The 18,330-nt window shown below is 40.4% G+C and overlaps 1 protein-coding gene across 1 annotated transcript in view; it reads right to left on the bottom strand.

The window, feature by feature from the left end:
• The window catches only part of LOC122793371 (probable E3 ubiquitin-protein ligase HERC6), a 962,939-nt gene that overhangs the window by 881,691 nt on the left and 62,918 nt on the right, over positions 1-18,330 (bottom strand). The window contains exon 4 of the mRNA XM_044061322.1: positions 9,115-9,339. Within this exon, the coding sequence (XP_043917257.1) occupies positions 9,115-9,339 (225 nt within the window). The remainder of the gene's footprint in view (positions 1-9,114; positions 9,340-18,330) is intronic.

Consider the following 18,330-nt stretch of genomic DNA (forward strand, 5'->3'; position numbering starts at 1 on the left):
AACTAGCTCCCCAGCCTCGTGAAGCAGAGTCCACCCTTATTTAAACATAACCTTGATCAATGGATAGGAAAATCAGTCTGGTACCCTCTGTCTGACAGAGGAAGACAGCAATGCCCAAACAAATGTACTCCCCCTCCCACCACATAACCTCTAGAAACTACATAGCTAATATCCCCTACCAATGAATGCACATGATACTTAGGGACACAATTGGGTTGGATTGCAAGTCTAAACTTATAAATGCCCTGGTTGTTAGCCTAGTATATACCTTTGAGCCTATGAGGTACAGCAGGGATTGAAAGCCAAAAGTTTTTTTTTTTTTTTTTTTGATTTAAGGCATTTCCTTTTCCCTGATGTACAGAAAGTTATATTTATCACAATTTATCAACTAGTGCAGCATTTGTATTTTAAACTTACTTAATATTTGGAGTAGACAGCAAAAGATAATTTTCAAAGCCTATTTAAATTTATTATGTCCTCCATTCATGGTCTTGTGGCCGCTGGTTCTTCAGACATTTCTCTTCTACTGCTGCCATACCGATTAATCAGATTGGTTGAGAAACTATATGCATAATGCACATGTACAGTTTCTATACTGACCAATAATGCATCATAAGCACTCAACTTTTCTTTTGTGAAAGACACATTTCAAAAAACACACTTAGACTGATACAAGTTCTGCTCTCTCACCCCACCTTCCCCATAATCCTTTTCTAAATGGCTCTGCCTAATCTGACTTGCTCACATATTTACACAATCACACTTTCATATTTATTCCTTGGAATCTTCACTTCAACTGGTTATTTACTCTGCATACTGATGACTGTATAACAGATACAGAACACATACTTAAACAAGGAGTAGTATTAATGTGGAAACAGACAGCTAAAGCTGGTACTGTACTTGGAGATAAATTTAGTGCCACCTTCACACCAGAATAGTCACTGAAGTTCCACAAATTAAAGAGTACCTCCCACAACAGATTATTAATCTTGCCCTAACTACACCATTTAAAGTAGAAAATTCCACCACTATGGACCCTAATATACCTGGTTGCTTATTTAAGTGTCAAACTGAAAAAATGTCTACAGTTAAGCTATTTCATAAAGGGGTGCCAGCTCACATCCCAGGAAATACAGACCCATCTATCCAACAAGCCTATTTTAAAAAGCCATGGACCATATTTCTGATTTCATAAGTTAGAATATAAAAAAAGTCTTATTGCCCTAGATGCACAACAATATGTTTTATCAAAAGGAAATCATAGGTTCATAGGTTCATACTAGGCTATCTGCCCTGGGGCAATTATAAGCCTAGCCCGATTCTGTATGGCTTACGCCACCCCTTGATTTGAGTATACTGTGCCCTTTTTAAGGTTTAGTTTACTGTGCCTCTGTCTAATAGTGACACGGGAGTAATCCCTGGGACAAACCTACGATCCCCCATCCACCTATCGAGATTCTTCTTGAAGAGATTCAGTGAGGTGCTCTGCCTCACATGAACTGGAATTCTATTCCAGAGCGAAGGGAGCCTCTGGGTTATGAACCTGTCCCTCCAGTAAGTTCTATTTATTTCTGTGTTGAGGTTCAAGTCCCTCGAGCGTGTGGCTCTAAGGGATTTAGATTTACTGAGGTGGAGCATGTCCATTAACTGTGGATTTGACATAGCTTTGTATGTCAGGCATAGATCGCCTCGAAGTAGGCGGTATGCAACTGAGCAGAGCTGGAGTTTTGTTAACAGAGCAGCATATGGCATCTGTTTGAGACCCTTGATCCTCTTGGTGAGATACTTTTGGGGTCTCTCTAATTGCTGCAGGTGTCGGGTAAGGTACATCCCAAAAGGAGCATTGTATTCTATGATTGGCCTGATGAGGGATGAATAAAGGGGCACGATTACCTCTCTTGATCTAGATGTGAAACCCTTCGTGATGAGGTGGGCTATGTAGAAGGTCTTTCTAACCACTTTGGCAATGTGGTTTTCAAAGGAGAGATTGCTATCAACTTGGGTCCCCAGGTCCCTTATAACTTTCTCTGTACTTAATGGGTTTCCACCTATGTGGTAATTTGTGGGCACATTGTTTTTGCCAAAGGGTATGACTATACATTTTTTGGCATTTAGCTTTAAACCATGGCACTGGCACCAGTTATCTGTCTCTGAGACCTTTTTGAAGGATGTTTGTGTCAGCTGGAGAGTCGATTATGGTGCCCAGTTTGCAGTAGTCTGCAAACTTGGTGAGCCATAGTCCTTCCACGTTTGCCTGTACCTCGGAAAAGTATATACCGAACAAGAGTGGTCCCAGGACAGAACCCTGTGGGATGCCACTTGTGACCGGTTTCGAGTCTGACATGGTTCCAGCAACTCTCACTCTGTGGGTTCTGTCTTTGAGCCAGTTTGCGACCCATCTTGTGACATAGGGGCTTACATTTAAGCTGGATAGCTTATCTATGATGCCCGAGTGGGGTATTGTGTCAAATGCCTTTGCAAGGTCCAGATAGGCTGTGTGGACTACCTTCCCTTCATTTATGGCTTTGGTGACTGTTTCAAAGAAGTCAACCAGGTTCAAAAGGCAGGATCTGCCCTTGACAAAGCCGAACTGGGTAGGATCTAGTGTCTGTAGGTCCCCAATGTCTTTGTTTATGAGCTCCATGATGATCCTCTCCATAGCCTTGCAGACTAAGCTAGTCAGGCTTATGGGGCAATAGTTTCCAGGTTGCTGTATGCCATTCTGTGGGCACATATCCTGTAGTGAGGCTGAGATTGTATAGCTGTTTTATTTGAGGGATTAGTTCCTCTTGGAGTTCATGTAGGACGCAACCTGGGACGCCATCTGGTCCCATGGAAGCAGTGTTTTTTGCTTTGGAGAGGGCAGCCTTCACCTGAGCATCAGAGATGTTTGGGAGGCAGCCCTCTGCCGGGATAGATACTTGCTCTCTTGGGGGGAGGGGGTGGAGAAGTTTGCACTGAACCTGTCTGCCAGGATATTGGCGATGTCTGTGGGTGCAGTGTATTTTTTGTCGTTTAGAATCAACTCAGAACAAGTCTGGGAGTTGCATCCCAGGTTCCTAACATAACTGAAAAAAGCCTTATGATTGTCTTTGGTGTCCTGTGCAATTTGTTTACCAAGATAGCTCCTCACTTCAGACTGAAATGGCCAGATCTCAGGCCCCTTGCAGACAACTCAATCATGATTGCTTAATACAGCAAACTTATTTGAGAAAGCCAATGAAACTGCAGATAGCAGTTCAAACAGCATGCATGGATCTGGCCACAGCTTTTAACACTATTTACCAGGCTGGAATTCTAAATAAGTGTAAATGTAGCCCCTTACATATTAAGATGAATAGCAATAATGCTTACAGATAAAACCCACAGTTAAAAGTAGCTGCTACCACCTCAGAAAGCAAAAAGGTGACCAGCATTACTCCTCAGGACTTGCTACAGAGACTCCTTCTGTTTGACATCTACTTCTTGATCAACAAAACACTACCTCAGGACGTACGGTAACTAAATTTCCCAAAATATGTAAGCTGGGTGTTGGGATTCACTTAGCATCTGATATAGTATTACTATAGTAAGGGTTAAACCATACAAAGCAATGGTGCATTAGAAATGGGCTTAGATTAAATGCAAAGAATTGTAGCACTATCACTTTATATTGCAAGTTGCTATTGAGATTTGTTTACCAAGATAGCTCCTCACTTCAGACTGAAATGGCCAGATCTCAGGACCCTTGCAGACAACTCTGTCCTAGAACTATCATGTAGTAAGGAAATCCTTAATTTCCCTATATTATGACACCACATAGCAACTGTTGTCAGGATATCCTATCTAGCCCAATAACTAAAGGTATCGGAAAGTCAAAATAAGTCATCATTCATCCACACACTGCCCTGATCAGACAAATTTAGTACGTATCTATCCAAACATATCATGCAGTTATAAATACCACAAAGATTCATAACTAAAAAGATCACCACACTAAAGTCTTTCCATTACTAAGAGTGGCTTAAAGCTCTACCACTGCCCTTGGTCTCTTATATAGACAGCATTTGTGCTGTTAAAACCCACACCTTTGATCTTCTACACCTTTGTAGGACAAATGGCTCTACAAACACATTAGTTCCTGTAGAAGACAGGTTAGGCATTAGAATTTGTAATCAAAGACTAGAATTTGTAATCAAAGACTTGAATCTCCATCAACAAATAAGACAGGTTGTATTGATACTTATTTCTCAGTTCTTCTGAAACAAATCAGAATAATACAGTCATTACTTTAAAGCAAACCTTGACAACTGAATGAGCACAAGTAAATTTATCCTTGTCTGACCTGTTTTGCCCTCCAGCAGGCAGGATTAGTGTAGGTACTAGCAAGGTGATTACTGTCTGATGGGCTAGCCACCCAGAGATGTATACCTTAGCTCTATACAATTGTCACTGTTGATGTGACACACACTGACCTCATGTGTAAAAATGGGAAAAGGGGGATTGTGAATGGATGGATGGACTGAAGGACTGAATCTGCCTGTGGAAACACTGAATCAATGAATCTACAGTTGCTTTTATGGCAATTATAAGAGGTTGGTTGCACTAGAAGTATGTTTACGATTTGACCAGTAGGTGGAAATGGAATTACAGTGACATGATTTCATTTTATAAAGAGTCTGTGTTCTCCATTTCCATTTTTTTTAATCAGGATATGTGTACTATTTACATTTTGTGTTCAGAATTTAAGTTTTTATTCCTTTAATTTTCAACCAAAAATGTTATCTGCAGAGGCAAGCAACTTGTAATGAAGAGAGACATTTGGATTGCATGGGATAGGAAAATGGCTCTTTTCCAGGATGCTGATGTCCAGGTTTCAGATACTGGCCTTCAACCCATTCTAAGGCAGAAATATCAGTGGTCAATGTACCCGTGGAGTCTGCAGTCGGAAGGTACTGCCAATTTGAATGTATGCTGGATTTATTCCCAATGACATGCAAAAGTGAGCTAAGTGACATGCCCTAAAGATTCACATGGGCTGGAGTAATGAGACACAATCCAGAGTCAACTGAACCCAGAGGTTCTACTGAAGATTTCCCATGTGATCTTCAGCATAAGGAGCCATTAAGACAAACACCAATCAGCTCCAGATCTCTGATGAGGCTTATTGTGGACCTATTGGAAAGGCAAAATAAAAAAGACACTGCTTGGCTGAGAGATGGCAATGGCCCGTCTTGGAATAAGAAGATTTACAAAGTTCTTGTACTGACTGGACAATCCAATGTTAGGTCCTGAACCAGAGTAAGGTGAGACTTTACAGTTTGAGCAAATGCTCTCTCTTTGATAAAACATGCTTGCATACTGACAGCAAGGAGCCAATCACCCTAGTAGGGAAAAATCTTGCATCACTTACTTGACAGTACAGACCCAAATTTTGTGAACACCCTGAGAGAAGAGGAGAGTCCATACAAAGTCCTGGATCTGGTAGAGGGTGGCTTTGACCCCCCCCAAAAAAAAAAAAATCACAAAAACCTATAAACACCCTAGGCCTAACTAATGCACCCACTTTTTCTGAAAACATATCGGATATCAGACTGATCCAGGACCATGCAAAATAACTGTTGATGACAGAAATTTACTGTGCAGAGATACAGAATGGAACCATTGTCCCTGGTTTTCCTGGACACCAAAAGCAAATAACATGCTAATCTTTCCTGGTTTAGTGAGATATCTTGGATGACTATTGTGTTGAGGGAGTTTAGCACCTCTGTCCTGGCTAATAAATTACTGACAGGGTTGGACATTAAAGAATGTGGTGCATGATGTAGCAAAAAAAAGTGGATCAAATATCCCCTGATAAGACTTCCTAATTCATTAATTCCTGGAGAGCATACTTCATATCAGTGTATGAAGAGACAACCTCCCTCAGAGTCCCACAGGAGATTTTCAAGGAGAAGTCAGGATTACAAGTATCCATCCTGAGACTGAATGCAGCCTTCTGGAAATCCAGGACCTTGGCCTCTGGGCCCATGACCTAGATGGGGTGGAGTTAAATTGGAGAAACTGCATATTCTTAGCACCCACCTGGCTATAGCCCAATTCTGAAACACAAAGTTCACTCCTAAGCATTCTGTTGAAGATAAAATTTAATATCCGCATCCAGTAGATCCAGAGAATTAAGACAGGAACTAGTATTAGGTGAAGGTCAGCAGCATGGAGATAAAAAGGGAAACGAGCCCAGAGAAAGAAGGGGATGCACCAAAATGGATATAGTAGACTCCGTTATGATAACAGGGGAGTGGGCATACTCTACATACAGACTGCTCACATCTTTTACAAACATTTGGGGCAGGACTCCAAGAATGGAGGACGGCTGTTGTCCATCACCAAGTTGGTAGCTGGAAAAGCTTATTTAGCTACCATGTGGTACTCTGAGCATTTACACTACCAATTCTAACTTTTTGAGCATAGCTTTGCAGAACTATAATGTTCTGTAGTGACAAAAGGAGAAGGTGGCAGAACTGTGATGCTCTGTAATGAGATAAGAAGGCAATCAATGCAAAGTTTCTTTATTAAAGAGAAAATTCTCATTCTTGTGTTAACATGTTATTGTTTACACTTAACATGGTGAGGAGCTAAACATTATAGGTACTCAATGTGCTCATTAGGGTTCCTGTTAGAGTTCTGAGGATTTCTATTGCAGCATCAGAATGGAAAGACTAACACTGCAATAAGTTTGTCTAGCTTTGCAGTAACTCATTAATTCCCCTATTCTGACTTCCAGTAACCTCAGAGTGTGGTAAGTAGCAGAGGTGTGAAGGAATGTGAGGGTGAAACTTCCACTTAAAAACACTACCTACATTACAGCAAGTGTTGACATTTATTGTACTTCTTTCCCAATCATGCTTTACCTTTCATAGTTGTGGGACACAAAAATATGAATCCTGAACTTTTAAAAAGAGGACCACCCATTGGCAGATGGCATGGAAGAACAGAGGGCATCACAAGTCCAGAAAACAGTGGAGTAAGGGCTAGTGCTGGGAATAAAAAAAAAAGCAGTATTTCCACAAATGTGAGAGCTTATGATGAAGACTGAAAAAAAAAGGTGTGTGCGTTATCCTCACTACAGTAACATACAATCATTGACCACAGGATAGGTAAGGCCAATCTATAACCAAATAGAAGAGGATATTTCAAGCACAAAAAGGGAAGCTGGATAGGATTAACAAAATGGCCGAAGGGCAGCTACCCTCTTACCTATGAACCTATACATGTGTGTGTGTGGGGGGGGCTAGTTACACCACCAAACATTTTCAAAATCTAAGCAGAAAAATCAAAGCAGCCCGGGGATGATTCTTTGAGTTAATACTTCTGAGGACCAAGAAAGAACTGAGATGTGATGGTTGTGCTCTGCATGATGTCAAGAAAGACTGCATACCTTCATCAGCCTGAGAAAGTTTTAGCTACAGAGTTGTCCTAATGCCTGTTGCTAAAACCTAAAGTTTACCAAAGATGGCCTTTTTTATTATATCATATTTTACCAAACAGGCAATTGACCATCTTTGCAAAATCAGGGGATGGGATGTGTGCTGCAGAAGTGTCCTCTGGTCCTCTATAGAAATGTAGACTGGGTATTCAAAGAGTGCTGGCTAAGCATGCAAGTAGACAGCACTTTGCATTATTGGATAGAAGGTGTTCAGACACTAGTGAGGCCAGCATAGTAGGAATAAAAATTAAAGGAAACAAATAGCTATAAAGGACGGCTACCTCACGCTCAGTTGGTGGCTCCCACTAATCCAGCAGTGAATGAGGGCACTGAATGGTAATTCTTCCTCTAAAGGAAGAAAGCCTTCTGGAGATGTAGGCTGCTGTGTCAGTAATACAGGGAGCCAAGTGGATGAAAATGGAATAGAGACGGCTTGGCTGTCACACTTTGAAGACAAAGATATATGGAAAAAATTTAGACTTGGAATAGACAAGGGATCAAAAATATAATTTGATGGACAAACTGTTATCTGCAACTTTTCCATTTTAAATGTAAATTAAATGCAAAGTATTGGAGCCAAGTAACAGCCATCAGCTGTTGATGTCTACATTCCTGTGTTGCCTTTGTAACTGTTCTTTCTTGTGAAACACAAAGCCATGTTGGTGGCAGCTATGTGGTTGCTTTTCACTGACTGCAAATGGCCATTTGGAGTCAAGCCTTTACGATTTTTTTATACATTTATCCATTTAGGTAGAGTGGTCTGAAGACCCTTTTTAGACACAATCCAGGCCAGAAGACACAGAAAATTCAATGAAACTGAGACAATAATGGTGATCATAAACTTGAGAAATAAGACACAATGATCACAAACATTCTGTGATACACAAACATTCCCTAATAAACATTAGGTAGAAAAGAAACTTAAAGAAAAATAATTAATCATCGAGACCCACTCTGAGCATATGAAACAGTGAGAATGCAAGAAGAATTTCCAGAAATGCACAAAAACAATACAACTACGTGTGAAAATGACAGTGATTTATTGAAGAAAGAGAAGCTTACGGATAGTATCAGTTACCTACAGTATTGTTTCCTCCTTCCAAAGGGTTTTTATTCTTCTCATATGGATGACATTTTATACATACACATACAGGTAGAGAACAGCAGTGCACAAACACTCCTGCCAATGTCCAAAATACCACTGACTGTCTAAGACGTCATATAGCAGTTAAGTGTTTAAAAATTTCAGCACTTTATAATAATCTAAGCAATGGCTAGACCAACTGATCAGATCTAGCACAGTGAAATTGCTGTAAATTACTGAAGCAAGAAAAGATGGGCATTAGTTTTATGGATTTCAAAAGTATTACACTGAATATCCAACAGAAGTAAATGAAATGTTTCTGTATCTATCTTAAAAAGTCAATGAACTGCATAAATGAAGAGTCCCCTGTGAAGCATCAAAGAAAGTTGCTTTGAAGTATTTAGGGATCAAGTCCACCCTTTGAATATAAAGCTGCTAAAATGGTACTAACAATTCACTACCTTTTTTGTTCTTTAAAAACTTTTCACTACAAATATTTACCAAGTAGCGCATACCACACAATGATAATCGGTTTAAAATAAAGATGGTCTTTTTTTTTTACCTTTAGTGCCAGTTCCGACTCCTAGTTGTCCAGCATTGTTATTCCCCCATCCGAAAACAGTCCCCGACAAGGACAGTGCAAAGCTGTGTGCCCCTCCTGCAGCAATCTGTGCCAGTGGAAGTCCAGAAAGGAACTTCAGCTGCACAGGTGTGGCTTGAGTAGATATTCCTTTACCAAGACCAAGCTGACCGTGATTATTCTGTCCCCAAGAGAAGACTCTACCATCTGCAAGGAAATGAAATGATGCACAACCTTTGTTAGTGTTCTTAGCCTATTATGCTTACAGTTTACTAAAGAATTAGAAAGATTGAGCATTTCTGGGCTCCAAACACAGACCCTGCACATTACTTTACATCAGCAGTAATCTGGGATACAGCTGCCAAGTGACAGCGATTTCTGTACTTTACCTCATTCTAGGCATTCTTCACAAGACGACAGAGGTTCTCCTTGGATGTTTTCCATTTTATTGGCACATAGCATGGACTGTGTTTGTTTTTGTGTGGTGTGTGGTGTGTGGTGTGTGTGTGTAATTTAGTAGCAGGCTAGTAAATACCAAATGTAGACTGTATCACTACTAAAACCATCTGTAGATTTCATACAATTGTAGCATTTATGAAAATATAGTATCAAATCAAATTTTGTGCCGCACATGCTGAAGGCAAGAAATCAGTATTTAATATTTTTAGGACATTTTCAGCAATGCATTGTGATGTATTAAAAGTTGACAGTGACCTTCAGTGATTTTTTTTTTTGCTAAAAGTTTAACACAACAGTAAGATTGCAGAGCATGTTGAGAGCACACATTATTTAATGACACCTGCCAAGTAGGAATATTTCCAAGTAAAACATTAAATGAAAAGTTTGAAGCCTAAATTATTAAAACCGACAAGTTTTTTTTATAAATGGTCCAAAGTGTTTAAAAAGTGTTACTTAACACATCAAGAAAAAAGCTCCATTAGCACACTGGGATACAGCCTTGACTACAACCCAGGTGATCAGAATACAAATAGAGGCTGAGGTGTGCGTTGGACCTGGAGTAGAAGGGGGAAGAGTACTGATGTGGGGAGCACATGCCTCTCCATACTCCCCATGGTTCAAGTCATAGTGGAGATGAGGATTACACAGCAGTTGCAGCCTACAAAGGGGCTGATTACAAATATGTCAACGTACATCTCAAAAGGCCTATTACAAGCAAACCCCATGGGTGTGACTGGGGACATGCACTGAAGGCCAAGGTTTAAAGTACAGCTCCCCCACCTGTCTAGCTCAAGTTTTATCCCATGGAATAAAAGGGATCTCAACCAGTGGAACAGGCCTGCAGAACAAATAAGATGACAGGAAATGGTCAGCAAAGAGGCCAGAGCAAAAAGGCTAAGCTTCAGTGAACAGGTTGACTTATCCATTGCATGGCAAATAAAAACGACAGAGCTGGATTATTGATAAAGTTGTGCTCCGTTTCATTCATAGATTAATAAAAGACAAACCACGACATATGCCTGGGTTCTGACTCGGGTTTGAGTCATAGTAGTAAAGACAAAGCTTCCCTAGTAAACTTGATAGGATACTGATAAAAAATCACATTTGGTAGAATATCAAAACAATGAATCCAAACAGCTGAAACATCATGTGATAAAAACTTAGTGAAATTACAAATAGTAGAAACATACTATTATCATCATCAATCATCATCATCTTTCGGCTGTTCCCGTTAGGGGTTACCACAGCGGATCATCAGTTTCCATTTCTTCCTCTCTTCTGCATTGTGCTCCGTCACACCAACCATCTGCATGTCCTCTCTCACCACATCCATAAACCTTATCTTAGGCCTTCCTCTTTTCCTGTTACCTGGTAGCTTCATCTTTAGCATCTTTTTCCCAATATACTCAGCATCCCTCCTCAACACATGTCCAAACCAATGTAACCTTGACTCTCTGGCTTTGTCTCCAAACCTTCCAACCTGGGCTGACCCTCTAATATACTTATTCCTAATCCTGCCCCCCCTCGTCATACCCACTGCAAATCTTAATATCTTTAACTCTGCCACATCCAGCTCAAACTCCTGCCTTTTTATCAATGCCACTTTCTCCAACCCATATAACATAGCTGGTCTCACTACCCTCTTGTAGACCTTCCCTTTCACTCTTACTGGTACTCGTCTGTCACAAATCACTCCTGACACTCTTCTCCACCCACTCCATCCTGCTTGTACTCTTCTCCACCTCTCTTCCACACTCACCATTACTCTGAACTATTTATCCTAAGCATTTAAAATCATCCACCTTCGCCACCTCTAATCCTTGCATCCTCACCATTCCTCTATCCTCCATCTCATTCACACACATATATTCTGTCGTAGCCCTGCTGACCTTCATTCCTCTTCTCTCTAGAGCATATCTCCATCTCTCCAGGGTCTCCTCCACCTGTTCCCTACTCTCACTACAGATCACAATGTCATCTGCAAACATCACAGTCCACGTGGAGTCATGTCTGATCTCGTCTGTCAACCTGTCCATCACCATTGCAAATAAGAAAGGGCTCAGAGCTGATCCTTGATGTAATCCCACCTCCACCTTAAATGCATCTGTCACTCCCACTGAAGACCTCACCATTGTCACACTATCCTCGTACATATCATTTACCACTCTTACATACTTCTCTGACACTTTCGACTTCCTCATACAATACCACAACTCCTCTCTAGGCACCCTGTCATATCCTTTCTCTAAGTCTACAAAAACACAATGCAACTCCTCCTGACCTTCTCTGTACTTCTCCATCAACACTCTCAGAGCAAACATCGCATCTGTAGTGCTCTTTCCTGCATGAAGCTATACTGCTGATCACTAATCATCACGACCCTTCTTAACCTAGCTTCCACTACTCTTTCCCATGCTGTGACTGATCAATTTAATCCCTCTGTAGTTACTACAGCTCTGCACATCACCCTTATTCTTAAAAAAAATCGGTACCAAAACACTTTCTCCATTCCTCAGGCATCCTCTCACTTTCCAAGATTTCATTAAACAATCTGGTTAGAAACTCCACTGCCATTTCACCTAAACACCTCCATGCTTCCACAGGTATGTCATCTGGACCAACAGCCTTTCCATTCTTCATCCTTTTCATAGCTATCCTAACTTCCTCCTTGCTAATCCATTTCACTTCATGATCTCCACATCATCCAACCTTCTCTCCCTCTCATTCTCTTCATTCATCAATTCCTCAAAGTACTCTTTCCATCCGCTCAACACACTCTCCTTGCTTGTGAGTATGTTTCCCTCATTATCCTTTATCACCTTTACCTGCTGCACATCTTTCCTAGCTCAGTCCCTCTGTCTAGCCAATCGGTACAGGTCATTTTCTCCCTCCTTAGTGTCCAACCTTTCATACAACTCTTCATATGCCTTATCTTTAGCCTTCACCACCCTCTCTTTGCCATGCACCTCATCTCCTTATACTCGTCTACTTTCTTTATCTCTCTAACAATCCCACTTCTTTGTCTACTTTCTTCATCTCTCTAACAATCCCACTTCTTTGCCAACTTCTTTCTCTGTATACCCTCCTGTACTTCCTCATTCCACCACCATGTCTCCTTGTCGTCCTTCCTCTGTCCAGATGTCATACCAAGCACCTTTCTAGCCATCTCCCTTACTAGCTCTTCTGTAGTTACCCAGCTATAGTAACTCTTCACTGCCACCCAGTGCCTGTCTTAACTCTTCCCTGAACTCCACCTCACAATTACCCTTTTTCAATTTCCAACATTTGATCCTTGGTGCTGCCCTTACACTCCTCCGCCTCTTCTTGATCACCAACGTCATCCTACAATCCTCCTCCTCTTCTTGATCACCAACGTCATCCTACAAACCTCCATTCTATGCTGCCTAACTACACTTTCCCCGGTCACCAATTTACAGTCTCCAATCTCCTTCAAACTGACCCTTCTACATAAGATATAATCCACCTGTGTGCATCTTCCTCTACTCTTGTATGTCACCCTATGCTCCTCCCTCTTGTTAAAATATGTATTCACCACAGCCATGTCCGTCCTTTTTGAAAAATCCACTACCATTTGACCTTCTGCATTCCTTTGCTTAACACCATACCTACCCATCATTTCCTCATCCCTTCTGTTCCCTTCACCAACATGCTCATTGAAATCTGCTCCAATCACCACTCTCTCACCCTTGGGTACAGTCATCACCACTTCATCCAACTCACTCCAAACTTTTTCTCGCTCATCCATCACACACCCAACTTGTGCAGCATATGGACTAACCAACATTCATCATTACACCATCAATTTCCAGCTTCATAAACATCACTATCTGACACTCTTTTCACCTCCAAAACACTCTTAAGTATACTGTTCCTTCACGATAACTCCTAAGCCATTTCTCCTCCCATCCACACCATAAAACAATTTGAACCCACCTCAGATACTCCTAGCCTTACTCCCCTTCCATCTAGTCTCTTGCACACATATCGGCTAACTCTCTCCCTATACCAGTCGTACTGCCAACATTCAAAGTTCCGACCCTCACTACCACAGTCTTTGCCTTTCTCCTCTCTTCCTGCCTTTGGCCATGCCTTCCCCCTCTTCATCTCCTTCGGCCAACAGTAGCCCAATTTCCGCCAGCACTCTGTAGGCTAACAGTACGGGTGGCAGTCATTGTTAACCCGGGCCTCGATGGATCAAATATGTAAATATTTTTTGCTGTCCGCATGAATGATTTGGCGAAGTTTTACGCCAGATGCCCTTCCTGACGCAACCCTCCCCATTAATTCGGCTTGGGACCAGCACAAAAAAATGCACTGGCTTGTGCATCCCCAGTGGCTGGGTTAGAAACATACTATCAAAAATACCTTAAACAGGCCTACTACCAAATGGAAAAAGTTTGAGAGTGTTTTTTTTTTTTTTTTTTGTAGAGGGTTGGCAAGACCCTTGCACCTTTCATGGATTTTATATCCTAGTCCTAATCCCTCCCCCTGCCTTTTTCAGAAATATTGTAACACCATTGTCATACAACTGTGGAGAAAATACCACACAAAATAAATAACTGCTGATGTACAAATAGAAACTGCATCACTAGCAATATTGCATAGACAACACCAATCATCATGTTTAAAAATCAGCCAAGAAAAATTACTTCATACACCTCTATATATTTTCTATTTATTACAGAATCGTGTGCGACTACAGCACATAAAAACTAAATGATATTTCAACTAGCTGGTGCCATGGCAAAGAGCAACAAAGCCACGATCATGTCCCAAGCAACCCAGGATCAAGCAACACCTCAGGCATCTGAGGTGTCAGAGTGGGATGGGTATTCCCATCTTAGGGAATGAGGGTGGTGTGTGGACATTCCTATTAGGGATCCCTAGAAGGAGACCAGTAACGCCAACGTAAGTCCAAAGAGGGGAAAGGGTGGTGAACATAGCTGAGCTGCTGCAGTGGCAGGGTGAAACAATGCACATCCCCACTGCACAACTGACCCACGGACAAGCCAGGCTATATGCAGAGGGAGGGGGAGCACCAGGGTACACCACAAAGTAAAAAATAACCCTCAGCTGATGAAGATGGGTTGATCCCCACCTCAGACACCCTTAAGCTGCATGACCAACCCACAGCACAGAGTCCAGTAAGACCAAGGAAGTAAAGGAGTTATCAGACAAGACAATGCATGGGGGCATAGGGGTAGAAAGGCTTACTGACGATGTAAGGGGAACAGAAACAGGTCCAAAAAATATTTCAACTGAATATGTATCCCAGTGAGATTTCAACCATTCAGATTCACTGTTTTAAAATGCAATCAAATGTAACGTCCAAGTACAAGGTTCCTATAAATTCCAAGGCTAATTACTCAGATTCCTTATGACAAAAAGACAAAGCATCTTGACAAAGTATTGTATTAGCAAATTACATTGCTAAAGTTCCTACACATGTATGCAAAACCTTTATTAGAATACATATTCACATACATGGTAGTTTCATTTAGAAACTGAGATATTCAACTAAAGATTCACATTCAACAATAAAGATAACCGAACATTTTTCATTACTTGTCTTAACAGTCTGTATCAGCTTTAGCTTCTTTCTTGTGTTGCGAGTGCATCTCAGGCTAGTTAAGAGTTTGAATTAAGCTAGTTCCACACCAGTCAGCTATATAACTAAAAGTGTCTAATGGTCTTCCCTCCCACACACCCTGTTCTACTTGCGTCTGTTGTTGCCTGGCCCTTATAATTTGCCAACATATTTCTCTCCCTCTACATGTTTATTGGCAGCTTTCATTAAGCGCATACTTTTTTTTTGAGAAGCCCCTCCCTTTAAGATATTTACCAGGCAAAGCGAACTTTGATACATTTGCTTAATACTGAGTGTACTGATACTGCTTGCACTTTTTTTTTTTTTTACTGTTGAATTAGTGAGTTTTTCCTATAATTAGTTTACTGGTTCCTTCTAGTGGCAGAAAAAGGTTTCCAGGTCCATTGCTGGTGTTGCATGCTACAGAGGCTAAATAAAAGAGTTTTGCAGAAAATAAGTAACAAACAGCTTGCTAGAGCACACCAGCCAATAGCATTATAAAAAAAAAAAAAAAGACAGTTTGGTGCGGCACTGCCCATCACTCAGAGATTTGGCCAACTACACTATACTGATGCAGGCATTTACAGTCATAGGCTTCTCAAAACAACCTATGCCCCCAATTTGTATTATACTTTAAATAATCAATTGCTGTGTGAACAGGCTCTGGTTTGTTCTGGGTTGTGTTGCTCCTCATGTGTAGTCTTAGACAGAAGCGTAGCTGGTTCAACAAGCACCCTTGGCCTGTAGTATGAACCAGCACCCCGCCCCCTCAACTATTCCATTAAAGAGCAAAAAAAATATTATTAATAATAATTCACTATAATAAACCAAATGATATTACAGTTGGATCAAGCCTCCCTCCCAGCTCTTCCACTGAAGCGCATGGAAAAAAAATGGCAGTCCTTCTACTAGGACACCAACCAGAAGGCCAGATGCATGACAAACATCCCCACCTTCCTGCAAATAGCCTGGTTGAAATGAGAATCTTGAGAAAATGTAGCAATTTGCCATAAACCTCTACTACTTAAACTAGCAGATGCATTGCATGACAGATGAAGTTATACAATGTTACTGGAAGCAAAGCTTTCGCACAAAGCCACAACAAATAATCAGGTTGCCAGAACCACATAACCAAACACAAAGCGCACACAGCTCAAAGCGCACACAACTCAGACCAAACACACAGATCTACATATGTGGATACTCGTAACCTATGTACAACATAAAGGCCTCCTAAATCTAACTTAAGAAACAAGTACCCTCAGCAACCAACATGAATTATACATATAGGTGTCACTGGGGTTGCCACCCCTCTGTTTTTTTTCTGGACTATCCGGAAATCATACTGATTCTCCGGTAGTCCAGAAAACACTGTACAAACGTCAGTATTCTGTTTCAAAAAAGGAAACAGATTATCAGAGTTTGTAAATCTCAGAAAAGCATACTAAAATCAGCCGAAAACAGGCAGCAGGAATGGAAAAAAAAGAGGGTGTTCCCCTCCATGTGATGGTCATCATGACGTCACAAAATGGGTGTAATATTGGCAGTAGATGGGGTGGGTGGGCAGTGTTACTGGTGATGCGAGGGGTGTGTCTTTACTCCAGTTTTAGCCACAACAAAAGGTGGCAACCCTACACACCGACTCAGGTGATAAGCCCACAAAGCAAGCCTTCACGCAATCCAATATCTTAGTCACAGGTTACCCCACAGTGTGGTGCACCAATGTACCACTTACTAGGTGTGAAACAGAGGATCACAGTCAACTGTCTATCAAATGGAGGGATTCACCACATCAGGACATCAGATAAGTACTCAGGTCCTTGCACCACAAGTACATATATGAGAGTCATACTACACATGCATGTAAATGACTCAAGACGTCCCTGGACTATATCAACAGACACAATGTAGCCATCAGGAATGGTGCGTCAGAAGCTGACATGAACCTAACCTTAAGCAGCATTCTACCATCTCCAAGAATGATGCCACAATACAAACAAAGGACTACCAATTCCAACAAATGGCTTAGCTTCTGGTGTCATTCAAAGTTGGTACAATATATCTCAGCCTGCATCTCTCCCCACAAAGGTTTGATGTATTATCTAAATCCTTATCCAACCCAATAGACAATGTCAGTATTCTAAAGCTCCAACTTAACTAAACAAAATCCAGTTAATATTTATGTATTGCTGCTCAACGCTAGGAGCATTAACAAAACAGCTCCACACCCTACAAGCACTCATTACCCTGGAAAACATAGATATATGCATAATATGAGACCCGCTTCAAAATCATTGAAAGCACTCCATCATCCACTTGTCAACCATACTGGTACAAAACTAATATAATATAAATACAAATGTAAATAAATAAAACTTGTAGAATACAAAAATGTCTAAATAAAACTACTAAATGCATCTGAATAATATTCTAATATGATATTATTACCACAGATACAACGAATTGTAAGCTGTGGAATGAATAAAGTTAATATGAAATAAAATGTATTCTGTGCCAACAATAACAAATACGTAATTGTGTTCAGTACACACTATAACACAGAATATAACTCAAAATGTAACATATATTGAGCAATGCTGGACACAATGTAATCACACTATTTTATAAAAAAGAACTGCATATACTATGCATAAAAATTCCATAAAAATACCATAAAAATATGTTAAAAAATATAAATAGAACAAAAATAGATAAACTGATTACTAAAAAATATTTAAAATATTTTGAAAAAAACATTTTAAAAAATTTTTTAAAAAACTCTTTCAAAAAATATATTATAAAAGTAATAATGCATATTTTTATAAGTGATAAAGACTAGATGAAATAAAACATGTTTACGTAATCTCCAAAAATGGTTTTACTGAAATGTATTCATTCAGTCCTGGTGGAGTTGTGGCATCTAACAAAATTTGCCACTTCACTTCCTTATATTTCAATAAACCCTTACTATCTCCTCCTTTTGGGTCTGCCTTTATTACTTCTAAAATAAAAAAATTGAATACATGGTCAGACCCTTCCCTATTAATGTGTCTATAAAGAGCATTGTTATTATCTTTAGTCTTTATACAGTATAAATGGTCGTATATCCTTTTCCTAAAATTTCTCTGTTT

Source organism: Protopterus annectens, chromosome 2.part0 (assembly GCF_019279795.1).
Source record: "Protopterus annectens isolate FY-2018-M chromosome 2.part0, PAN1.0, whole genome shotgun sequence".
NCBI lineage: Eukaryota > Metazoa > Chordata > Ceratodontiformes > Protopteridae > Protopterus > Protopterus annectens.